The sequence below is a fragment of the Haliotis rufescens genome, unplaced genomic scaffold (genome assembly GCF_023055435.1).
Source record: "Haliotis rufescens isolate VD_foot unplaced genomic scaffold, xgHalRufe1.0.p SCAF_9, whole genome shotgun sequence".
In the NCBI taxonomy this organism is placed as follows: domain Eukaryota; kingdom Metazoa; phylum Mollusca; class Gastropoda; order Lepetellida; family Haliotidae; genus Haliotis; species Haliotis rufescens.
This window is the reverse complement of record NW_025964383.1, coordinates 40,593,488-40,620,485: the sequence shown is the minus strand read 5'-3', so window position 1 is coordinate 40,620,485 and position 26,998 is coordinate 40,593,488. Positions and strand designations below refer to the sequence as shown.

Below are 26,998 nucleotides of genomic sequence, written 5' to 3'. Positions count from 1 at the left end.
CGTGACGAACAGGTCTGGTTGTTGATGAAATATAGTGATAGCTAAATAGACAGATTTTTATTCATGCACCGATTGTCTTTAAATGTAATATCCAGTTATGCATGACTGTTTAATAATCTCATACCAACTTTGACTGGAGTAGGTCCGATAGTTTTTCAGATATTGTAGTAAACGTCGGTACCTTAAATTACCTTCCACACTATACTGCTGAAAAATTATTTCACGAACTGAGCAAGGGACACAACTCTGCATGGTGAGCTGCCATGAATTCAAAGCAGACCATCCTACCTATCCAGATTTACGACCGGAATCACAAAAGCATACCAGTATCACTGCCTGCCACAAAATTGTCTTAAGCAATATCATGCTCTGGAAGATTGAGTTAATAACGGTTTATTGTATATAAACAAATGTGAATATACATGCATAATGATAAACATGTATATTCTTTGATAAAATGAAAAAATTGGATTAAAGTTTATGAATCTCTTACAAGTGATTTGTAACAGGACAATATTCATATCTGTAAAAAGAGTAGATAATTACTCTAAAATGTCAACATCTAGATACTGATAAAGTCTACACGATATTCAATAGATATGTGCTGCTGTCATGTAGCTGGAATATTGCTGAGTGCAGTGAAAAACAAGAAACAACGACACACAATAGATATGTGATGGGCATGCTGGCTTTTAGAACCAGTAGACCTTAAGTTTTACAAATGTGGATTCAAATAAAAGATAAAACTTCAAAAACATTCCCTATAGAAGTGACGTCACTCTATAACGTGACCATCAATGATGTTCAAAGTGGACAACAAAATTATGGATAGCAACTTCTTTTTTCTACTGTGATAGATGTTATCCATAACTTTGTTGTTCACTTTGTCATCATCAACTTCTACACAAAGCCCATCAAACAATTCATCAACAATGTTGTTTATCAACAAATTACTTTTTCCACCTTTATTCCACTGACCAACTGATCTCCAGTTTACCTGACTCCGGTGACATGCCCAGGTTACCACTGTTACTCCCACCTCTCCTCTCCCGTAATTCATCAGCCAAAAAATCTAACATTTGTGAAGGTGATTTAAAAAGGTGAAAATATGACATAGGATTAAAAAACACTGATTTGTCATTAATGTGATACAACAATGAAAACATAAATACCATATCATATTGATATGTCTATTAGAAACTTAAATATGACTTAATCTTCAATAACATTTGTTTTCAAATAGCACACAATCACACTTTTGGCACGAAGAAGCATATTCTCATTCTCAGATACTCTACTTTTGTCCCACCCATCACCTAAAATTGACTCAGCCCCAATATATTTCTCTATTCTTCTGTGTTGATCTGCAAAACATTATTCCTAAAAAATTAAATCTGCAAAGAATTTCTACAAATTACAAAATATATATACGAAAGTTGACCTTAGTTTAACATACAATTTCAAGGTATAGTGAGTGAGTATGGTCTTACGCCGTTTTTAGCATTATTCCAGCAATATCATGGCGGGGGACACCAGAAATGGGCTTCACACATTGTACCCATGTCGGGAATCAAACCTGGGTCTTCGGCGTGACGAGCGAACGCTTTAACCACTAGGCTACCCAACCGCCCCATTTCAAGGTATAATAATCATAAACCTGAATTCGGAATTCATAAAATCGTACACTGTATTGGTACACTTTGGACAAATAGTACACGCAAACATAATATTCTCCACATGATCCAAACAGGGTCTCATCATATATTGCGATATCATGGGTATCGACAAGTTTTTTAATGTTGATATTGTACCTACACAAATACATGCCTTTCCCACCAAAATAAACAACTGACTGCAACAGAAACGTTTACATTAATAATAAACAAAACAAAATTCTGTTAACCATCTTAAAACAAATCAATGCCTATTGTGTCCTCATTAACCATTTTTCCAGCAATACCTTCTAGCAGTCACCAATGCTGTAATGCGCGTTGTCATTATTACATGTGTTGCATATGGATTGTTGTCAACTTGCTTGTCGTGAACCATGTAGATGGTTGCGTACTAGGAGTCTGTAGCCGCTCCCGGGAAGGTGTTGATGGCTTCCTCTAGACACTTCTTGGTCTGTGGGAAGCGCCGGTTGGCAGACTTGAGCTGGAGCTGAACGGTGATGCTGGCCAGAACGTCACGGCTTCTCTGTCGCATGATGTGTTCCGCGTGCAAGGCTCCGTTTTTCTTCAACTGGCGCCGGGACGGTCGAATTAGCTTGTGATCCTGGATAGGAAAACAACAATAGTTATTATATTTTTATCCAATGTTGCAGTTGGCATGTTCCTGCTATATGATGGCAGTCTGTAAACAATCAAGTCTGGACCACATAAACCAGTGATTGACATCATGAGCATCGATCTATACAATTAGGATACGATGACATGCATCAACCAAGTCAGCGAGCATCACCACCCGATCTTATTAGTCGCCTTACAACAAGCATGGGTTGCTGAAGATCCATTCTAACCTGGATCTTCACCGGGGAAAATGATACACACTCACCTCTAATGGTACTCACTGCTCAAAACAAAGCAGACATTAATTTTTTACCAAAAATGCAATACAAATGTGAAGAAAAAAATAAAAACAATTTTTACCAAAAATAACACAAGCTAAACAGTAGTTTCCAAACACAGTTTTAGGGTTTTAAGCAAAAAAGACCAACTAAAAAGTCCCTATTTTGAAATAAATGTAATTTGAACCATAACATAGTTCCTTTATGGCCTAATAAAACGTAGTAAGTGTTAGTAATTTAGCAGTGTCCTGTGGTAATTGAACACTGCTTCTGTCATATTTGAATCTAGAGACACCATTACTATCAGATACAGCCCCTTGACCCTCACGCTTCAGACACTGTAAACAATAAGCTCACCCGCATTTGTTCCTTGATGAGCTGTTGCGTGACCTCGTGATGCTGTTCCCAGTCCTCTCCGTCTTTCTCGACACTCACCCGGACATCCAGCTCCAGGGCCTGCACAAAGGTCAAGGCTAGAGTGTCACCATCAAGGTCAACTCACACACAGTGGTCATAGGTGGAGCATAAGATCAAGAAGGTGATGAAACACACAGAGGTCATGGTTAATGAGACAACATTATGGAAAATAATAATAAACAAATAATCACCGAAGACCCGACCCCTGATGTGGCCTGTCAAGACCAAGGCTGCCGACCTCAGGTCCGGTCAGACCACCGAAGGGGTCGGGTCTTCAGATGAGTGAGTGAGTACGGTTTTACGCCGCTTTTAGCAATATTCCAGCAATATCACGGCGGGTGACACCAGAAATGGGCTTCACACATTGTACCTATTTCAGGAATCGAACCAGGGTCTTTGGCGTGAAGAGCGCATGCTTACCCACTAGGCTACCCGACCATGCCAGGGGTCTTCAGGTGATTGTTTTCGCATATTGACCTTGTCAGAATTATCATTCGTTTTGTAATGCAGAAATTCACTTTAAACTTTATGAAGCCTTAAAACCGTTTTCTGTTTCATTACAGCAAAGACGTTAATATATCAATGTATGTCTTTGATTACAGCATATTAACTGCGAACAATGAAATGTTCGTACCAGACGCGATCTTGTTTTCTTGCAGACGAGTCAAAATTCACCCCGTGACAGGGCAATACTGATCATGTGATGAGTCAATATTCGAGGTCAGTGTCAGTCACATGATTTGGGGTCTACATTGAATGGTATTGTTTCATCACAAGGTACAGATCACATAGCAGGTCAATACTGAGGTGTGGTAAAAAGGGGTTTGGCGTCATGATCACGATTATTGCACTTGTACAGTGATGTGTGTGCCTCTAAAATGGATACTCATCTCAGATACATCATACTGAATCCATGCCAACAAGTACTTGTTTTATTCTCGGAATACCATGCACCAGGCAGGGTAACAACAAGAACCATCATTTAACACCTTTCAGAATGACACAGCCAGAGATGTAACCACCAATCTTACGCTCTTCAGCCAGATGCTCTAGCCACTAGAACAGGGCCCGCTTGCACAAAGCGATCTTAGCGCTAAGATGATCGTAACTCCCATACTTTAACATAGGCTTACAATAGTCGTAGCACTAAGATCGCTTTGTGCAAGTGGGCCCAGGTCAGTAGTGATCATGTGTCACCTCAATATTCGAGGTCAGTGTCAGTCACGTGATTTGACCAATACCTATTTTCGTCAATTTTCTATTGTTAGGTCAGCAGTGAAATTAATAGTTTCATCATGTGATATGGATTAACCAATGAAATTCAAAAATTCTTAGTCGAGGTACATAACATAACAAATAAAGTAGCCAGCACACGCAAGTCAAGGTAACAGGCATGTTTACATAAAGGTCAAGGTCAGCAGTATGTAGGTCAAGGACATTCATTGATTGACAGGCATTTCTTAGAAGCTGACGGATGACGAAGTACACACAACTTATGGATAACAACTTCTTTATTTTTATGCAGTGGTGACATTTCGGCACAGTCCTTATATGTTACTTGACAATGATATAAGGATATACCGGTAAAGGCTCTTATATGCTGCTTGACAGTGGTATAAGGATCTGTACCGAAAAGTCACCATTACAGTAAAATAAAAATGGGGCTATCCAAAAATTGTGTCTTCTTGGTCAAGGACATGGCTACACATTGAATTTTTAAACTTTTGATTTAGTTTGGTTTCATGACTCAAATACAGTTAGCACAAGAAAATTATTTGCATCTCCACAAGATTGGACTCACCTCCTCTAATGGGGTCAGATGCCGAGGTATTTCTTCATCCAGGTGAAATTTGGCACACAATGCAATTGTTTCAAATACCAGCTGCCGGAGGTAGAGGTGTGCACTGACAACTGCCTGTTGAAAACACAAGTCACATGCACATATTCACACTGACTCGATACTGTGTCATGATGACCTCATTACATAATTAATTAACCAGTCATGAAGAAGGTGAGCAATGAGTAATGGCTGATGAAAATTCCAAAACACTTTTGAACTCTACGAAGGTACAATTTCACTGATGACTTATTTCATCAATCACCACAATAAGTTGTTTCATAATATTTTCATGAACCAATTCAATATTCAAACATTGGCAACCAAAACGTGATTTTCTGAAGAAATTGTGAGTGAGTTGAGTTTAACGATGCTTTTAACAGTATTCCAGTTATATTAAGGCATTTCAGCTTAATGTGGGAGGAAAGCCCAAAGTGATGCAGGTCTTAGACGTTTACCACTTTAGTGAAACCCACGAGCACGGGTAGGTGCTGACAAACCTAGAAACATAATCGGGGCAAACCAGGATTTCGAACCCACAATCATAGGTTTCTGGCGTGTCCAGGGACGCAACTCTACACAGCGAATTGCGGCGCCTTACACGACTGGGCCACCCGTGCCCCCTCTGAGGAAATAGGTTTGGCCCATCTCCGATTTGTTGTGTAATTGAGGAAGTGTTCATTTCAGCATCATTGAAGGATTCAGCTTTTAAGTATTTCTATTCTGATGTGTGTTTGTTGCTTAACGCCACTCTGCGGTATTCCAGCTATATGATGGCATATATGACCATAAATGTTCGAGTCTGGACCAGAGAATCCAGTGATTGATATTATGAGCAATGATTCATGTTTTATGATGTAATAATGTTTTATGATGTAATAATGAAGAATCTACATTCTCATCTTGCCCATAACCATTTTATCATGATAAAATCACAACAAGCATGACTTGCGTTTTTGTCCATGACTTTCTGTATAAACTCCAGTACTTCAGGTGGCGTCGAGTCGCTGAGTCGGTTCCGAGCTGATCGGAACGTGGACATGTTCTCCAGGTAGAACTCACATTTGCTCTGAAAAATATCTGATATTAATGATTTTTGTATATATATGTGTGTTTGGAGCGGTAACATTATGCAATATTCCAGCCTGTAAAAAAATGAGTCTGGACCAGACAATCCAGTGACTGATATTATGAGCAATGATCCACGACATCTGATGCATCAGCAAAGTCGTCGAGCCCGACATTTATGAAGTCACTTCTTACAAACGGCATGGGATGCTGAGGACCAGTTGTAACCCGGGTCCCAGTGGGGAGAAAGTGATGAACAAGGAGATGCCAAAGATGCAGCTGTAGTATACCCACATAGGAAGTGGTACAGAGCATACTTGTAATGATACGTTGGGCACACTCAGAAGTAATTTGTACCTCGTGATGATATGTGTCAAATGAAGACACTGATGACTGTTCTTTCACAAAAGTAATCCCCACAAAATTGTAAAACATAACATACAATCCCACTTTACGCACAGTATATTTATAGAAAAAAAATGGGAATTCAAATTTGAATAGGATATTATCAGTATCAAATACTGCAACTGCCGATTATCTAGTCATGGCACACTGATGCAATATTATCAAGAAATGTCACCTCTTGTATCATCTTGTTGTTGTGTTTCTATCTTGTTAACATCCACCATGGATCAGAGTTTTATCATGTATCTGAGTTTCCACCAGGATCTGAGTTCTACCAGGATATGAATTCTATCAGGATCTGAGTTCTTCCAGGATCCAAGTTTGACAAGGATCTGAGTTCTACCAGGACCTGAGTTCTTCCAGGACCTGAGTCCTCAGGATCCGAGTTCTTCCAGGATCCAAGTTTGACCAGGATCCAAGTTTGACCAGGATCTGAGTTCTACCAGGATCCAAGTTTGACCAGGATCTGAGTTCTACCAGGACCTGAGTTCTTCCAGGACCTGAGTCCTCAGGATCTGAGTTCTACGAGGATATGAATTCTATCAGGATCTGAGTTCTTCCAGGATCCGAGTTCTTCCAGGATCCAAGTTTGACCAGGATCCAAGTTTGACCAGGATCTGAGTTCTACCAGGATCCAAGTTTGACCAGGATCTGAGTTCTACCAGGATCCAAGTTTGACCAGGATCTGAGTTCTATCAGGACCTGAGTTCTACCAGGATCCAAGTTCAACCAGGATCTGAGTTCTACCGGGATCTGAGTTCTTCCAGGATCCAAGTTTGACCAGGATCTGAGTTCTATCAGGACCTGAGTTCCATCAGGATCTGAGTTCTACCAGGATCCAAGTTCAACCAGGATCTGAGTTCTACCGGGATCTGAGTTCTTCCAGGATCCAAGTTTGACCAGGATCTGAGTTCTATCAGGACCTGAGTTCCATCAGGATCTGAGTTCTACCAGGATCCAAGTTCAACCAGGATCTGAGTTCTACCGGGATCTGAGTTCTTCCAGGATCCAAGTTTGACCAGGATCTGAGTTCTACCAGGATCCAAGTTTGACCAGGATCTGAGTTCTATCAGGACCTGAGTTCCATCAGGATCTGAGTTCTACCAGGATCCAAGTTCAACCAGGATCTGAGTTCTACCGGGATCTGAGGAACATGGATATGAATAAGAATTCTACACGGGATCTGAGTTTTGCAATGTAACTGAGCTCATCGAGGGATGTGAAATCAACCAGGATCTGAGTTCTTCAATGTATCTGAATTCTACCATGTTACCAAGTTCTTCGAGTGATCTGAGTTCTTCCATGTGACTGAGGTCTAACATGGATATGTATAGGAATTCTACCAGGGATCCGAGTTCTACCAGGACCTTAGTTCTACCAGGAATCTGAGTTCTACCAAGATCTGAGTCTTGCAGTAAAACTCAGTCTTTCCATGAAGACAACTTATGTCTCACCTTGATGTAGTTTTTAAGGAGTTTGTTTTGCGTTTCTGTCTGTGGCTTGAGCCTCTTGAGTTGTTGGACAATGAGGACATGCTTGGCCAGGAAGTCAGCAAGGTCCCCCTGGAACATGAACAGGAACAGGAAGTTTAGACTGTTGGACAATGAGGACATGCTTGGCCAGGAAGTCAGCAAGGTCCCCCTGGAACATGAACAGGAACAGGAAGTTTAGACTGTTGGACAAGGAGGACATGCTTGGCCAGGAAGTCAGCAAGGTCCCCCTGGAACAGGAACAGGAACAGGAAGTTTAGAGACTGTTGGACAATGAGGACATGCTTGGACAGGAAGTCAGCAAGGTCCCCCTGGAACAGGAACAGGAACAGGAACAGGAAGTTTAGACTGTTGGACAATGAGGACATGCTTGGCCAGGAAGTCAGCAAGGTCCCCCTGGAACATGAACAGGAACAGGAACAGGAAGTTTAGATTGTGGGACAAGGAGGACATGCTTGGCCAGGAAGTCAGCAAGGTCCCCCTGGAACATGAACAGGAACAGGAAGTTTAGACTGTTGGACAAGGAGGACATGCTTGGACAGGAAGTCAGCAAGGTCCCCCTGGAACAGGAACAGGAACAGGAAGTTTAGAGACTGTTGGACAATGAGGACATGCTTGGCCAGGAAGTCAGCAAGGTCCCCCTGGAACATGAACAGGAACAGGAAGTTTAGATTGTGGGACAAGGAGGACATGCTTGGCCAGGAAGTCAGCAAGGTCCCCCTGGAACAGGAACAGGAACAGGAAGTTTAGAGACTGTTGGACAATGAGGACATGCTTGGACAGGAAGTCAGCAAGGTCCCCCTGGAACAGGAACAGGAACAGGAACAGGAAGTTTAGACTGTTGGACAATGAGGACATGCTTGGCCAGGAGGTAAGCAAGGTCCCCCTGGAACAGGAAGAGGAAGAGGAAGTTTAGTCTGTTGGACAATGAGGACATGCTTGCCAGGAAGTCAGCAAGGTCCCCCTGGAACAGGAACAGGAACAGGAAGTTTAGATTGTGGGACAATGAGGACATGCTTGGCCAGAAAGTCAGCAAGGTCTTGACTACCATTAGCCACACACATGCATCCATTTCGCAAAATAAGTGCAATTATCTTGAAAGCAATGTTAAACCCCATTTCACTTTACCACACCAAAGAGGTAATGTACAGGAAACTAAACCTCAAGTCAACATTGACGACATTTTACATTCATACTTTTACCTTCACATTCTTAACATAGTTTGGTATGCATTGATTTACAGATGAAACAACACAACATTTAACTGAGAGAAGACAAAATTATGTAAATAAGATTTAAGTGTAAATATATGCTTTAGAAATGGAAGGGGAGGTAATTCTTTGGTTTGTCATCTTTCTAACAATTTTGGCATAATTATTTCAAGCACAAAAAATCAGCTTTGATTGTATACCTCTCAATAATCCAAGAATGACACTGGAAAAAGTGGGATGCACGTTTCCAAATGTATGAATATTATTTATAGTATCATTATAATTATTATCATAGTTTCGAAACGCGTTCACTCCAACCTGTGCCTTGGCCAGTGTCTTCATGTTGCTCTTCGGAAGCCCAGATCCGGACCCTGACGACCCACGACTGTTATCTTCCAGGGAGTCCACTATCTCCTGGTACTACAACACAATGATAACATACATAAAACTACACCCCTAACTGTTATCTTCCAGGGAGTCCACTATCTCCTGGTACTACAACACAATGATAACATACATATAACTACACCCCTAACTGTTATCTTCCAGGGAGTCCACTATCTCCTGGTACTACAACACAATGATAACATACATAAAACTACACCCCTAACTGTTATCTTCCAGGGAGTCCACTATCTCCTGGTACTACAACACAATGATAACATACATATAACTACACCCCTAACTGTTATCTTCCAGGGAGTCCACTATCTCCTGGTAATAAAACACAATGATAACATACATATAACTACACCCCTAACTGTTATCTTCCAGGGAGTCCACTATCTCCTGGTAATAAAACACAATGATAACATACATATAACTACACCCCTAACTGTTATCTTCCAAGGAGTCCACTATCTCCTGGTACTATAACACAATGATTACATACATATAACTACACCCCTAACTGTTATCTTCCAGGGAGTCCACTATCTCCTGGTAATAAAACACAATGATAACATACATATAACTACACCCCTAACTGTTATCTTCCAGGGAGTCCACTATCTCCTGGTACTACAACACATATTTGGAGGTTCTTAAAGATACAGTATAGTAAATATTATCTTAGCCTGACAAACACTGACCTCTGGGAGATGCTTTTTGACCTTGATCTCAGTCTTCTGGAAGCTGACATTGATGTTGTTCAGCTGGGGCATTAGTTCTGAACTCGGGTCATCTACTGTAGCAAGCTCCATCTGGGAGATCTGCCGCTCAATGATCTGCTCCCGACACGACGGACAGGCTCGCAGGTACAGGCTCACTTCAGGCTCCACCTCTGGACACTGGGGGATGGTAGTGGGCATTAGTTCACAGGAGAACATTATAATAATCATGGTCAAAATAACTGCCAACTTAAATTTCACCTGGTTTGTCACGGGGTCATGTAAAAAAACTTTACATGTTATCATCCAAGTCAACAAAACAGAATTTGAGCTGCTGGGTCTGAAGGTGAATTTTGTTTGTTTGTTAATTTGTTGTTTAACATCACATACATCACATCCTGCTGGGTCTATTGGTGAGTATACATCACATCCTGCTGGGTCTATTGGTGAGTATACATCACATCCTGCTGGGTCTCTTGGTGAGTATACATCTCATCCTGCTGGGTCTATTGGTGAGTATACATCACATCCTGCTGGGTCTAATGGTGAGTATACATCACATCCTGCTGGGTCTACTGTTGAGTATACATCACATCCTGCTGGGTCTATTGGTGAGTATACATCTCATCCTGCTGGGTCTATTGGTGAGTATACATCACATCCTGCTGGGTCTACTGGTGAGTATACATCACATCCTGCTGGGTCTATTGGTGAGTATACATCTCATCCTGCTGGGTCTATTGGTGAGTATACATCACATCCTGCTGGGTCTATTGGTGAGTATACATCACATCCTGCTGGGTCTATTAGTGAGTATACATCACATCCTGCTTGGTCTAATGGTGAGTATACCTCACATCCTGCTTGGTCTAATGGTGAGTATACATCTCATCCTGCTGGGTCTATTGGTGAGTATACATCACATCCTGCTGGGTCTATTGGTGAGTATACATCACATCCTGCTGGGTCTATTAGTGAGTATACATCACATCCTGCTTGGTCTATTGGTGAGTATACCTCACATCCTGCTGGGTCTATTGGTGAGTATACATCTCATCCTGCTGGGTCTACTGGTGAGATTACATTTCATCCTGCTGGGTCTATTGGTGAGATTACATCTCATCCTGCTGGGTCTACTGGTGAGATTACATCACATCCTGCTGCATCTATTGGTGAGTAAACATCACATCCTGCTGGGTCTACTGGTGAGATTACATCACATCCTGCTGCATCTATTGGTGAGTAAACATCACATCCTGTTGGGTCTATTGGTGAGTAAACATCATATCCTGATGGGTCTATTGGTGAGTATATATCTCATCCTGATGGGTCTGTTAGCAGGTGCACATATAAAGCCACGACAAAAAATCAACCAAAAATTGGACATCTTTCCAGTTTGGGAGTTAAAGATTGGTCAATTCTGCCATATAAAGGGTATCAAGAATATCTGTACAAATAGTATTAGATATAATACTTAATGGAAGCTATTTCTCAATATCGGCCTGTGAGAACCCTCAACCCATCCCCCCTGGTTCTACTGCTGGTCTTACCCCGATGATCTTGATGATGGCAAGTCTGGGGTCGGTGGCCCTCGCTTCACCCGGCTCCACATCCCCCCCTGGTTCTACTGCTGGTCTTACCCCGATGATCTTGATGATGGCGAGTCTGGGGTCCGTGGCCCTTGCTTCACCCGGCTCCACATCCCCCCCTGGTTCTACTGCTGGTCTTACCCCAATGATCTTGATGATGGCAAGTCTGGGGTCGGTGGCCCTCGCTTCACCCGGCTCCACATCCCCCCCTGGTTCTACTGCTGGTCTTACCCCAATGATCTTGATGATGGCAAGTCTGGGGTCCGTGGCCCTCGCTTCACCCGGCTCCACATCCCCCCCTGGTTCTACTGCTGGTCTTACCCCGATGATCTTGATGATGGCAAGTCTGGGGTCGGTGGCCCTCGCTTCACCCGGCTCCACATCCCCCCCTGGTTCTACTGCTGGTCTTACCCCGATGATCTTGATGATGGCGAGTCTGGGGTCGGTGGCCCTTGCTTCACCCGGCTCCACATCAGGGTAGTACACCAACAGGTCCTTGGCCGAGCAGCCCTTACACAGCGCCAGCCCGCACACACGACAGAACAGCTTCTTACGTAGGAACCCAAACGTGCTGCGACACATGTGACAGCAGTCGCTCATGTTCTCTTGCTGGGGACAAAATACACAACATCAAGCGTCAAGGCATATATTTGACACTTGTTCTTTCAAGACATATCAAAGCATTACAATTTTCAGTTGTAGCAGGATCACGAGGTGTACAAGGGGTTTTATGCATGGTGTTATATAAAACCAAACGAGGGACACATAAAAACTCATGTTACCCCAATGATCCTACAACAAATTTATCTTACCGACATGTTTTAATATGACATTGTAAAAGAATTAAAGCAAATTCAAAATTGATAGAAAACAGCTGTTTGATTGAGCTGAGGTTAGCTTGCCCTATGTTCGTTGACTTCCATTGACTCGGAAAAAGCATGCGTCTTTTTGCAGAAAAGGGGGGTTTAGAGATTTATTCTGTCTCTAAGAAATCCACATGCAGCCTGACTTGCTTGTGTCAGGGTATATAAGAGATTTATTTCCCGCTGAGAAATTTATTTCCCTCCAAGGCAGGATACATGGTATTTTATCAAGATCACGTGAACCAATCAGATGTAATCATTCTGACATGGAATTATGATAATACCCTTTATCAAGCTTCAGGGCATACATTTGCCACTCTGACTTGTTCCCCCAAGAAAGGGTTTCCTTCCCAAGTGTGACACTACATGAATCTTGCAATCTGCCCCCTAACCCCAAATGTAGTGACATTTATATTTTGGTGAAAGTCTTTGGGAATGCCCCAAAATTGAATTGTGAAAAGGTTTATGACTGACTTATCATATCCAAGATGAATTTTCATTTTGTTTCTTCAAATTAGTTTGAGATTGCAAGATATTTAAAATGGTACAGCTCAGCTTCAGTAGCAGAGCGATCAAAGATGTGTCATTTGATTGTGACATCACAATGGTCTTCAAAGCATTGTGGGGCAATCTGATTGTAGCGACACGTCAAGGAAACATCACTTCATCTCACCCAAGTGGTATCTCCTGTGTAAGTCAGATTTGGAGGATAAATAATGATCATGTTCAAAGTTCATAATGCCTACAGACACATCAAAGACATCATAACGAGCACCCTCACAAATTTAAGAGTGCCAATGAAAATATTTTTCACCATGTTTGCAACAGGTGATTCTCAAGTCACCATGACAACTAGCAGTTGCAATTGTCAGTATGCCCCTTTCCATTTCATTTAAATTGGAAATACTTCAACTTCTGAATCTCTGGAAGTGTTTGAAACTTTTATAAACCCTAACAAGACACTCGGGCAGGTAACCCATAAATATCTGCCCATCTTCAATGTTACCTCCCTGCATTCAAATATGGAACAATCACAAAAACCGAGAGACAAATCGTGATTTGATTCAGTTGAAATAATGTAAACAATTACTTGAAAATCTATGAGATGTTATGACAACACTGAATATGTGAGACAGGTGGGCAGGTGGAGGAAAATTTTTACAAACCTGTAGAGGTTATGAATTCTCTGATGAAATCCTCCTTGGGGCACTTATTGCATTTTCCTGGCTCAAGAAAATCTACATGACATAGTAGTAACCATTTTCCTTAATAAAAATGTTACCACACAAAAAACTTCGTTTTTGTATGATATACGACCACCCTTACGGTGCCTCATCCTCCACAGCGCGTCACGCCAAGGGAAGCAACTCTCACCCAAATCACTTTCCATATGTCTAATGCTGACGGAATGTGGGGAGGTGGGTGGCCGTGCCCCAAGGAGGATTTCATCAGAGAATTCAGAGGATCTGAGGAGTGCTGTGTAATACGAGTATTATCGAGTAGTATGGACGGATAATTTATCGACCGTTGAAGATAGAATCCGGACCGTTACTGAGCAGTTGTATAACCGGTCTGGGCGATCTAAAATCTCGAAGGCTCAATCGGCTAGAGATTAGAACTTTGCCCAGTTCGGAGAACTGACTGACCAAACCGAGCATGCTCGCTTGAGTGTTTGTCGAGTTAGTAATGTTTGATGAACGTGCTTGGCTGGCTCCAAATAGCCGCGGAGCAGATCTCCTCAATAGGCAGAGCCGCGGCGTACGCTTGTGACGTAGCCACTGCTCTAACCGAATGAGCCTTCAACCTGGTAGGGGGGTCCCTGCCTTGAAGGGTGTACGAAGTACAGATAGTAGACACTATCCACTTGGAGATAGTTTGTTTGCTCGCAGGTGAGCCAGCCTTCCTACCGCCATAACAGCAAAATAGTTGGTTATCTTTACGCTGAGCGCCAGACAGGGTAACAACAAGTACCATCTTTTAACGTCTTTTGGTATGACGCGGCCGGGGATCGAACCCCGGACCTTCCGCTCTCCGGGCAGGCGCTCTACCAGTAGACCACGGAGGCGGTCCAGCCGGAGAGTGACGTGTCTGTTTGAACTGTGAGAGACGGAACAGGAGTGTCGAGGGAGAGTCCCCGGGAGAGTCCCTCGGTCCACCACTGAACGTCTGTAATGAGCCACTGCGGAGTCTCAAGAACAGTCTCGAGATCTTCCGAGTTCACCCAAAGTTGATGTAGTGCTTGTTGAATGGGTCTCATTCTGAAGCGCGCCCGCCAAACAACATCCACTGTTGCCGCCATGTTGCCCAGTAACTGGAGCCATGTACGAGCAGTGTGTCTCCTGGACAGAAGAAACTGGGAAGTAACACTTCTGACCTTGACTATGCGGTCTTGTGATAGAGATACAAGTCCCCTCACTGTGTTGAAGTTCGCCCCTAAGGAGACAAGATTCTGAGTAGGGCTCAGCTCTGACTTCTTGAGATTGACTATCCACCCTAGAGTGATCAGAATGTCTATCACAGCTTGTGTAGCTATCTGACTGAGGGATTGCGATAGAGCTCTTAGTAACCAGTCGTCGAGGTATGGGTGGCAGAACCGACCTTTCGACCTGGCCACTTGGGCAGGAATCAACATCAGCTTGGTGAATACCCTCGGGGCCGTGGCAATCCCGAATGGTAGAACCCTGAACTGATAACACCTCCCATCAAAGAAAACCTCAGGTATTTCTTGAACTCGGGGTTTATGGGTACGTGGAGATAGGCGTCTCAGATTGAGAATAGGTCTGAACCCTCCCTCTTTTTTGGTGACTAGGAAATATATCGAGTAGAAGCCCTCGCTTTCCTGTCCCACGGGAACCGGTTCGATCGCCGCCTTCATAAGAAGTGCGTCAACCTCGGCACTGAGGAATTCCGCCTTCTCTCGGGTAGCAGGCACCGGAGTGTGCTTTATCCCGGAGAAGGGCGGATAATGTTTCCAACGAGGTAAGTGGCCATCCCTTAGAGTGGACAGGGTCCAGGGATTTGAGGTGACTGTCTCCCATTCCCTCAGGAATAGAGCCAGTCAGCCCCCTACGGGGACATCCGGCTTGAGTGAGTGAGTGAGTATGGTTTTACGCCGCTTTTAGCAATATTCCAGCAATATCACGGCGGGGGACACCAGAAATGGGCTTCACACATTGTACCCATGTCGGGATTTGAACCCGGGTCTTCGGCGTGACGAGCGAACGCTTTAACCACTAGGCTACCCAACCGCCCCTCCAGCTTGAGGCAGTGGACCCCTGCTGTCTGCAGTTCGATAACTTGCGACTGTGGGTCCGCCCGGAGCGCTTCGGACTTCAGGCTTCGATGGGTTCCCGGCCCCGCGAAAAGGCTGCTGGCCTCGACCAGCTGCCTTGCCCTGGCCCCTGCCTCGCTTGCTCTTCCCAGCGCCCTTACCTGAAGGAAGCGGCTGCTTCCAAGCAGGTGCAGACTTCTGAGCCGGCGCGTCAGCGGAGGAGGAGTCAAGCGGAGAGGCCCGCTTACGTGGTTAGACGCTAGGTATCTCCAACAAGGCCTTAGAGTCCTTGATGGAGGCATACATTTGAGCGGCCTCTCTGACCACCTGCTGAGCCCCAGGGAAGAGGGTAGAACCCATCTTATATGGCAAAGCTAGGAGATCCTGGCGTGTGGACGTCGAGTACTTAGATACTGACATCCACAGCCTGCGCATGCCCATAACTGCGCAAATCATCTGCGAGGCACAGCTACGAATAGCGTCCCGCGCGAGATGACTATGAACCTCTGTCAGTTGCACCGCCAACTCCGAAGAGTCGGCCGGCCCCTCTCCCACTAGCTCCCTCTGTACAGCAGACAGGTGAGGTGAAATGGGGTTTAACGTCGCGTCCAAGATTATTGCACTTATAAAGCGACGTGCATGTACGTGTGTGTGTGTTTGTGTGGCTGCTTGTACTAGTCCGGACTGATGCCGATTTATAGTGCTAGCTCACTGAGATACCATGTCGCAGTTTAACATGAATATCCCACTCAGACACAGAATACTGACTCCGAGCCGACCAGTCCTTGTTTTAGCCCCTTAATGCCGAGCGCCAGACAGGGTAACAACAAGTACCATCTTTTAACGTCTTTTGGTATGACGCGGTCGGGCATCGAACCCCGGACCTTCCGCTCACCGGGCAGTCGCTCTACCACTAGACCACGGAGGCGGTCGTACAGCAGACAGATAAGCGGAGTGTACGGATATGCGAAGCTGTTGGCCTGCATTACGGTATTGCTCCTCAAAGCAAACATAAGCAGCCTTCAACTCCGCGCCGCACATGGGAAAGGGGGGCAACCGCCGGCCCTGCTTGGCCCTAGCCAAGGCTGGGGTCGAAGACCCTCCCAGGGTGACAGAAGTCCAGACGCACTCGTCGACCACTGGCACCTCAAAGTCACCATCCTCTGCCAACGGGTACCGCTTAATAAGTTCGGGCAGGTCGAACTTCCTGCGACACCCGAGAGCAGAGGGTCAATGACCTCGTGTGTCAGGGAGGACAAGATACAAGCTAGGAGCAAAAGCGTCCCCCGGAAGGCAGAACTCAGTGAGTTCGGATCCGACTCGGGCATAGGTGCAGCCACCTGAGGCAGTACCTGGACAATCTTGTCCCGTACGTGCCTCAAAGAGGATGCAATTGAAAAAATTCCTGAAGCCTCCGAGTCATCCCCTCCCTCCTCTCCTAATCTCTCGATTCAGAGCCGACCGTAATCGACTCGTCCTTAAGAGAGTGAGCGGATGAGGTAGGAAAAGGATGCCCGAAGGCCTGGGCCTTCACATCCCCGGGCTGCCCCCGGCCCCGAGGTGCCAGGTGTTCAAGAGAACCCACCTGGCTCTGCGCCATAAATCCACTAGCGGGAGCCTCGGCCTCGGAGAAGGGATAAAGGTGCGGAGGTAGTGAACGAGCCAGCACTTGCCACCGCTCCGCTGGGGAGCTACCTCGAGCTGGAGCTGAAGCCCGGTCTCGGATCGTCCCCGAAGTCGAGTGGCCTGCCTCGGCCGACGCCGGGCATTCCACAAGACCTCGAAACCGTGCCCGGCGCCAATGACGGGAAAGGCCCTGCCCACATCTCCTCTCGGAGCTGGGACTTGACCTCCTCCATCATCAACGCCATCTGCGACTTGAACAGAGCAGATATATCTGCTAAAGAAGGTGCAGAAGAGGGTGCAGTTAAGGGAACCTTGGGGACCCTAGAGCCTTCACCCCCGGCCCTCGGAGAGGGAGCGGAGGAGACCGTAGCGGAAGGCTTAGTTGCCTTAGCTTTACTTTTACTCTTTTTAGACGGGGGGAAATGGCCTTTTGGAGTGAATATCCACCCCCGCCTCGAGTAGGCTTTTATAGTGTAAGAGATCGGCATGCCGCCGCTTCATCGTCTTGGGCGTAAAAGCCCTGCATGTGGGGCATGATTGATCATCATGTCCGTTCTCCACCAAGCACTTTAGGCAAAAAGCATGTTGGTCTTTGGGCGGAATGTTAAGCCAGCATCCCGTACAAAGTTTGAAGGTCTGTAAAAAAGACCATAAATATTGAGTTGGGTTGGGTGGGAAAAGTGTATCAGTGCGATTAAAGATCGGATAGATACGTGCTTTTAACAATTGTGAAAACAGAAGCAAAGGCTTAATGTATAATGCGACTTGTAGTGCGATACTAATAACCATTGTCCATAGTATAAATTTTTTAAAAACACCAAGTGGGCGTGTTACGCGCTAAGGTGTAAAAAAAACTTAAAAAAGGTAAGTGTAGTTATAATCTAGTACATCACCTTGGGTTTTGTAAAGGAAAAGCGGGCAGTTGAAATCTGTATGATATAACCAAACCCCAAGCCATTTTGTTGGCCTTGGTGTTACATGTGTCAGACAGTTGAACCGCACAATGGACGCCATTACGGACATTTGAATTCACATGCACCGTACATGTGGCGTTTCTTCTATGAGAATTACAACGTTATAACTTTACAATGCGAGGTATTACGCCTTTGCAAGGTAATAAATGTTCCATACATACAGTTTGGTCAGTCATGCTGTCTCAGGTCACGATTTTCGTACTTTGAAACTTTTCTCTGAATAGTCACACATCTTGTCAGGTGAATGACATAAAGGAAAGGGATTTGGGTGACAGTTGCTTCCCTTGGCGTGACGCGCCGTGGAGGGTGAGGCACCGTAAGGGTGGTCGTATATCATACAAAAACGAAGTTTTTTGTGTGGTAACATTTTTATTAAGAAAAATTGTTACAACTATGTCATGTAGATTTTCTTGAGCCAGGAAAATGCAATAAGTGCCCCAAGGAGGATTTAATCTGAAAGAGAATTCAGGCAGCCCAACAAAAACATTACCAGCCACGGGCAGGTGGGCAAGCAGTTACTTTGGACTGTTCCCTAGGTTTATAATGTCAAGCCTACTGTTCATTCTGAGAGTTCACGTGTTCATCTACCATGTATTCGTCCAGCTTAATTGTGTGAAACTATGTGTCACAGATGTATTATAAAAAAAACATCATCAAAAGGTATTTTTGTTACCAAGAGAATGATTTCTAAGTGACCAGGAACCAGGTGCCTACTTTAACTGTCTCATTATTCTAATCTTATCACTGGCGCCCTAACACATGGACTTTGAAACCCTGAACATTTCTTAAACAGTTTCAGCTTAAATGTTATTAATTGGGAGTGTTTATAAGGCATGGGGCACTTTACAGGTCAAACACATATAAAATATCCAGGGCCTGGATGCAGATCAGTCGAGCGGATCTGACAAACCCTCAAAGTCTGGACGATCATTTGTAAGTCGTGGCTAACGACTTTCACTTGGTTGACATACAATGAGGATTTGCAGATTTTATTGTTTTCAGTAGCTAGTCGTATATTGAATCTTGTTTGACCGCCATTTTGCTTTCTGTGAAGATCGATATCATTTTTTTATGGTCAATAATTAAGTACAGATGAAAAAAGTATTCAAATAACTATTGCTATCAACGAAGTTTAAGTATTTGTGATTATATTATCTGTCTTGTTTTTAAATAATCTTTAGTTTAAAAAAACCCTTTTCCCATGAGGTCGAATGATAACCAAATATGGGATAATAGTCTCGATCCAAATGTTACAACGCGTACACTTGAGCAGACTCATGAATATAACTCATGAATATTAATTAGACCATTCACTATGTTAACAGATCGTTATTATAACAGAAACAAACGTATGTTTTCCATGTATATCTAAAATGATATTATTTGTTATTAATTGTCCGGCGAATTAACAATTTAAATTGAAACAATTCATAATTCATCATATTATGAATACGTAACAACTTGTAATGTGTGTGAAAAGTCGTCCTAAAATACGCTATTTGAAGGGGGCGTGGCCTAAATGCAAATGTCTGATTGGGATTTTAAATTTTCCGGACCCCTGATCCAGGCGATCAATTTAAATTGGTGTATGTACAACAAAAAGGTCTGGCACAAATATATGTTGAGAATTCCTCCATTAAGCATCACACTGAACCTACCATCCACATGCTTGCCTTCTGCCATTCTGGAATCAACACCATGTTCCTCAGCTCATGCAATGTCCGCTTGACCTCTGATGACCCCATTGACCCCTTGAACCCTTCGATGAGCCGTTTGCACTCCTTTTCAATGTCCAACTTGTCTCTCCGTGATGACGACATATGACCTCTCACTGACGATGAATTCTTATACTTACACATTCTGAGTGATCGGAACTCCACCGTCAGACTCACCATCCTTCCCTCCGTCTCCTGGCCCTCAGCATAGCAGGGCTGACACACCTGGCAAATATACACCATACTGCCATAACAATCTCATTACAATCACACCTGTGAACATCCAGGTTAGAGTGAGTGAGTGAGTTTGGTTTTACGCAGCTTTTAGCAATATTCCAGCAATATCACGGCGGGGGACACCACAAATGGGCTTAAAACATTGTACCTATGTCAGGAATCGAAACCCGGGTCTTCGGCGTGACGAGCGAACGCTTTAACCACTAGGCTACCCTACCGCCCCTCCAGGTTAGAATTGGTAAGAGGCGACTATGAGGATCAGGTGGTTAGGCTCACTAACTTGGTTAATGAACGTCATTGTATCCCAATTGCGTAGGTTGATGCTCATGATGTCAATCACTGGATTGTCTGGTCATATCATGTTGTCATATAACTGGAATATTGCTGCATGTGACATGTTCCAGCTATATGACGGTAGTAAATAATCAGGTCTGAACCGGACAATGCAGTGATTGACATTATCACATAATTCAATGCTGTCCAGGTACAATGACACACAATCAACCATGTCACCAAGCCTGACAACCCCATCCAATTGGTTGCCTCTTTCTTGTCACAGTTTGTGTTTGGAGTCACATAAATCCACAGTTAATGTACACAGACACCTTGAACAGGTTTTTTAAAACAAATTTGAAATAAATGCCTCATGTTTTAATGAGCGGTAGGGTAGCCTAGAGGTTAAAGCGTTCACTCGTCACGCCAAAACCCCGGGTTCGATCCCCCACATGTGTGGAGCATATTTCTGGTGTCCCGAGCCATGGTATTGCTGGAATATTGCTAAAAGCGGCTTAAAACCATACTCACTCACTCATTTTTCAACAATCTGGATGAAAAACGAATATGGCAAATCTGTAGCCTCTGACTAATCTGGATACATGTCAAAATCAGATCAAATTTAGAGGCCCGGATTTCACTACATTCATTCTTCATCAACAGAAACCAATCCAGACTTCTGCACTTTCATGTGTTGTTTCACAAGTTGAAATGATCTTTTAAAAGTAAATATAAAGTGTCTGCTACTGAGCATAGCCACATCTGCTGTTACTGTACCAGACAATGTCATTGCTTGGATTAGCAGTTTCTTGTCTTCAATGATAGTGAGTGAGTGAGTGAGTTGGGTTAAACGCCGCTTTTAACAGTATTACAGTTATATCACGGCGTGTCAGCTTAATGTGGGAGGAAAGCCACAAGTGATGCAGGTCTCAGACGTTTACCACTTCAGTGAAACCAACGAGCACGGGTATGGTGCTGACAAACCTAGAAACATGATCGGGGCGAACCGGGATTCAAACCCACAAACATAGATTTCTGGCGTGCCCAAGGGATGCAACTCTGCACAGCAAATCGATGCGCCTTAGACGACTGGGCCACCCGTGCCCCCTCTTCAATGATAAGATCAAGTGGATCTTCCAGTGTAGTTTGGATTCCAAGCATCCCCATCATGTCTGATACAAATATCAGCTGAACCTGGTGTGCGCATACTGTTTATATGGGGTCTCAGACTCCAGGGATAATTCCGGTATTATTGTACATGTACACACGAATTCAATCTGACTGTTTATTTCATGAAACAGCAAGGGAAGAAACACTTAGCTGAAGTTGGTTTTATGCCGCTTTGAACAGAATTCGAGTTATAACACGGCATGCCAACATTATGCGGGAGGAAAATCGAAAGTATATTTTGTAACAGCCCTCACTAGTTTTTCTCCAGTTTTTAGGTAATTTTACTTGACTTAAACATGTTAAAACACAGGAAGGTCTACCACATAAGAGGGGGCACGGGTGTCTCAGTCGTCTAAGGCGCAGGGATTCACTGTGCAGAGTTTCATCCCTAGGGCATGCCAGAAACCTATGATTGTGGGTTCGAATCCCGATTCGCCCCGATTATGTTTCTAGGTTTGCCAGCACCATACCCGTGCTTGTGGGTTTCACAGAAGTGGTAAACGTCTAAGACCCGCATCACTTCGGGCTTTCCTCCCACATTAACCAGACACGCCACGATATAACTGGAATACTGTTAAAAGCGGCATTAATAACCCAACTCACCACATAAGAAACTGTGTCATAATCTATACTCAAAGACGTTCAGTTCCATATTTACCTTATATGATCGGCCATCTGGGTCAGGGTTGGCCAGTTTATTCAACTTACGACGGAACTTCAGACAGTTGGCACAAAAAATATTTCCACATCTGCAAAATGAAGACATCATATTTCAAACTGTGGACACAAGTCAAGCTAACATGAAGCGACTCACTTGGTAATAATTTATTTGGGCATGTAAAGGTTGATGGATACCAAAATTCTTGCATAAATTACCTGCTTCAACTTTCTAGATTCAGCCACAGAATTGAGACATGCATTCTTCTAATGACTTACAGCAATATTCCAGCCATATGACAGTTATCATTAAATGATTGAGTCTTAACCCAACAATCCAGTATTACTATTGTGAGCAATGATTCATGCCATCAAGGTATGTTTTCACACAATCGACCAAATCACAGATCACTCGATCAACTGAGTTGCCTCTTCCATAAAGCATAGGTTTCGGGAACCAGTTATAATCCGGTAATAATAGGAAAATGAAAGATGTTTAAAGACAGATTTCTGCAGCGATAGAAAATGTTACCGATGGAGTAGGGAAGGGCTCCCTAAAGGACGTGATTTCCTAAAAACATTTTAATTGGTTTTTTTTACCTTCCAAAAAACAAAACATGACACTTTTTTACGGATAACAACTTCTTTTATTCTTTTTCAACGACATTTAAAAGCTACTTTTTTCCCTTCATTCACCTAATGACCAGGCAAGGAGAAGCTCTGAAATGTCGTTGAAAAGAATAAAAGAAGTTGACATCCATAAAAAGTGTCATGTATTCATGTTCTCCCAACTTCTAAATGCTTATCAAAGACTTCATCTGAAACGTCGTACAAAGAATAAAAGGAGCTGCTATCCATAAAAAGTGTCATGTATTCATGTTCTCCCAACTTCTAAATGCTTATCAAAGACTTCATCTGAAACGTCGTACAAAGAATAAAAGGAGCTGCTATCCATAAAAAGTGTCATGTATTCATGTTCCCCCAACTTCTTAATGCTTATCAAAGACTTCATCTGAAACGTCGTACAAAGAATAAAAGGAGCTGCTATCCATAAAAAGTGTCATGTATTCATGTTCTCCCAACTTCTAAATGCTTATCAAAGACTTCATCTGAAACGTAGTATAAAGAATAAAAGGAGCTGCTATCCATAAAAAGTGTCATGTATTCATGTTCTCCCAACTTCTAAATGCTTATCAAAGACTTCATCTGAAACGTAGTATAAAGAATAAAAGGAGCTGCTATCCATAAAAAGTGTCATGTATTCATGTTCTCCCAACTTCTAAATGCTTATCAAAGACTTCATCTGAAACGTAGTATAAAGAATAAAAGGAGCTGCTATCCATAAAAAGTGTCATGTATTCATGTTCTCCCAACTTCTAAATGCTTATCAAAGACTTCATCTGAAACGTAGTATAAAGAATAAAAGGAGCTGCTATCCATAAAAAGTGTCATGTATTCATGTTCTCCCAACTTCTAAATGCTTATCAAAGACTTCATCTGAAACGTAGTATAAAGAATAAAAGGAGCTGCTTTCCATAAAAAGTGTCATGTATTCATGTTCTCCCAACTTCTAAATGCTTATCAAAGACTTCATCTGAAACGTAGTATAAAGAATAAAAGGAGCTGCTATCCATAAAAAGTGTCATGTATTCATGTTCTCCCAACTTCTAAATGCTTATCAAAGACTTCATCTGAAACGTAGTATAAAGAATAAAAGGAGCTGCTATCCATAAAAAGTGTCATGTATTCATGTTCTCCCAACTTCTAAATGCTTATCAAAGACTTCATCTGAAACGTAGTATAAAGAATAAAAGGAGCTGCTATCCATAAAAAGTGTCATGTATTCATGTTCTCCCAACTTCTAAATGCTTATCAAAGACTTCATCTGAAACGTAGTATAAAGAATAAAAGGAGCTGCTATCCATAAAAAGTGTCATGTATTCATGTTCTCCCAACTTCTAAATGCTTATCAAAGACTTCATCTGAAACGTAGTATAAAGAATAAAAGGAGCTGCTATCCATAAAAAGTGTCATGTATTCATGTTCTCCCAACTTCTAAATGCTTATCAAAGACTTCATCTGAAACGTAGTATAAAGAATAAAAGGAGCTGCTATCCATAAAAAGTGTCATGTATTCATGTTCTCCCAACTTCTAAATGCTTATCAAAGACTTCATCTGAAACGTAGTATAAAGAATAAAAGGAGCTGCTATCCATAAAAAGTGTCATGTATTCATGTTCTCCCAACTTCTAAATGCTTATCAAAGACTTCATCTGAAACGTAGTATAAAGAATAAAAGGAGCTGCTATCCATAAAAAGTGTCATGTATTCATGTTCTCCCAACTTCTAAATGCTTATCAAAGACTTCATCTGAAACGTAGTATAAAGAATAAAAGGAGCTGCTATCCATAAAAAGTGTCATGTATTCATGTTCTCCCAACTTCTAAATGCTTATCAAAGACTTCATCTGAAACGTAGTATAAAGAATAAAAGGAGCTGCTATCCATAAAAAGTGTCATGTATTCATGTTCTCCCAACTTCTAAATGCTTATCAAAGACTTCATCTGAAACGTAGTATAAAGAATAAAAGGAGCTGCTATCCATAAAAAGTGTCATGTATTCATGTTCTCCCAACTTCTAAATGCTTATCAAAGACTTCATCTGAAACGTAGTATAAAGAATAAAAGGAGCTGCTATCCATAAAAAGTGTCATGTATTCATGTTCTCCCAACTTCTAAATGCTTATCAAAGACTTCATCTGAAACGTAGTATAAAGAATAAAAGGAGCTGCTATCCATAAAAAGTGTCATGTATTCATGTTCTCCCAACTTCTAAATGCTTATCAAAGACTTCATCTGAAACGTAGTATAAAGAATAAAAGGAGCTGCTATCCATAAAAAGTGTCATGTATTCATGTTCTCCCAACTTCTAAATGCTTATCAAAGACTTCATCTGAAACGTAGTATAAAGAATTAAAGGAGCTGCTATCCATAAAAAGTGTCATGTATTCATGTTCTCCCAACTTCTAAATGCTTATCAAAGACTCCTCCAAAGTCAGCTGCACCTTCTGCAGTGATGGACTCTATCCAGCAGGATGGAGAAGGGCTTGCGGCAGCTTCTGTTGCTGCACACCGTCTTGCCATCCCACTGCTTCCAGTGGCGCCGGGTGATGTCTGCAGGAGAAGCACACTGTCAGGATGGCGCTAACCAAAGCATCTACATCTTACAGAGGAGTCCAACTCATCAGAGTGTTCAAAAGAGCTACGCATGAACTTTTATGTAAAATAGTGAGTGAGTATAGTTTTACGCCTCTTTTAGCAATATTCCAGCAATATCACGGCGGGGTAACCAAAAAATGGTCTTCACACATTTTACCCATGTGGGGAATCGAACCCAGGTCTTCGTCATCATTAGCAACCGCTTTAACCACAAGGCTACCCCACCGCCTCTTATGTGAAATTGAAATATGTCTCTAACTACATGTTTTCCTGGTGTTCATTCAATCACATTCTCAATCAATGTCATTATGTTGCCCTGAAAAGATTCTTCTCATAGATAATGACTCCACAAACAAAGGAAATATTCTAAGTTCACATTTTCTACTTGCTCAATCTAATCAAAATCAGACCTTAGTTCTCGCAGAGAGATTGGTTATATATGTTGCAGACACCCCCTCCCTATAATAAACGACCAGTGACTAAATAATGTTCAAATTTATACTTTCTTTTTAAAAAAAAGAACTGTGCTATAATGCTTGCTATACCTTGGATGCTATATTCCTGAACTTCTTGAGGTTCGGTAAGTCTGTCGATTCCATGCATATAAACATCCAGTGACTTCTGATTGGATGATTCCGACATCTGTCTGTCAAAGGTCCCCATGGCTGAAAAGCTTTGATCTTCACCCCTGCTCCCGTCTCTAAATCCTGTAACAAAAAAAAAGAATATTAAATGAAAAGGCAACACATGGTAATTTAAGATGGACAAATAGGCATGAGCAGACTCGCATGAAAGGGTCCACGTGAGGACAACCAATGTTTGCGGTTACCTAAATAGTGGTGTGCGTTAACTCTTTGAAACAGATCATAAAAACCCGGAGAAAGATTCTGATGGTTGGTTGGTTGTTTAACGCCGCACTCAGCAATATTCAAGCTATATGACGGCGGTCTGCATATAATCGAGTCTGGACCAGACAATCCAGTGATTGATATCATGAGCATCGATCCACGTAATTGGGATCGATGACATGCATCAACCAAGTCAGCAAGGCTGACCACCCGCTTTCGTTAATCGCCTTTTACGACAAGCATAATCGCCTTTTGCTGCAAGCATGGGTTGCTGAAGACCTATTCTACCCCGGATCTTCACGGGTCAGATTCCGTTGGCTGTATTTGAATACAGTGTTGTGGAAAAAGTAATATTATACATTCTATCATACATACAAATTACATGCATGCATGCATGCACGCACACCTTCAACAAGCATCTTAATGCCATAAATAAACTATACCCGTGTACTGT

General features: G+C 42.8%; 1 protein-coding gene across 1 annotated transcript; it reads right to left on the bottom strand.

Annotated features, from left to right (window-relative positions):
* Positions 1-72: 72 nt before the first annotated feature.
* On the bottom strand, positions 73-26,422 carry LOC124113596. The gene is made up of 12 exons (XM_048390657.1): positions 26,242-26,422; positions 25,543-25,651; positions 22,480-22,570; positions 20,085-20,366; positions 12,104-12,301; positions 10,086-10,283; positions 9,313-9,414; positions 7,748-7,855; positions 5,773-5,889; positions 4,785-4,898; positions 2,924-3,022; positions 73-2,274 (listed from the first exon to the last, which is right to left on the bottom strand). Exons 1-12 carry the CDS (start codon positions 26,357-26,359, stop codon positions 2,065-2,067), a joined length of 1,746 nt encoding a protein of 581 aa, XP_048246614.1. The 5' UTR covers positions 26,360-26,422; the 3' UTR covers positions 73-2,064.
* Between the last annotated feature and the right edge of the window lie 576 nt (positions 26,423-26,998).

Bases quoted from the DNA above. Each gene is read 5' to 3' on its own strand.
- LOC124113596 (XM_048390657.1), bottom strand. From the start codon at position 26,359: ATGGGGACCTTTGACAGACAGATGTCGGAATCATCCAATCAGAAGTCA. The intron at 22,571-25,542 runs GTGCAGCTGACT...TTCATTTTGCAG, and splicing joins AGAGTCCATCACTGCAGAAG to ATGTGGAAATATTTTTTGTG. The intron at 7,856-9,312 runs GTTGGAGTGAAC...TTCATGTTCCAG, and splicing joins AGACACTGGCCAAGGCACAG to GGGGACCTTGCTGACTTCCT.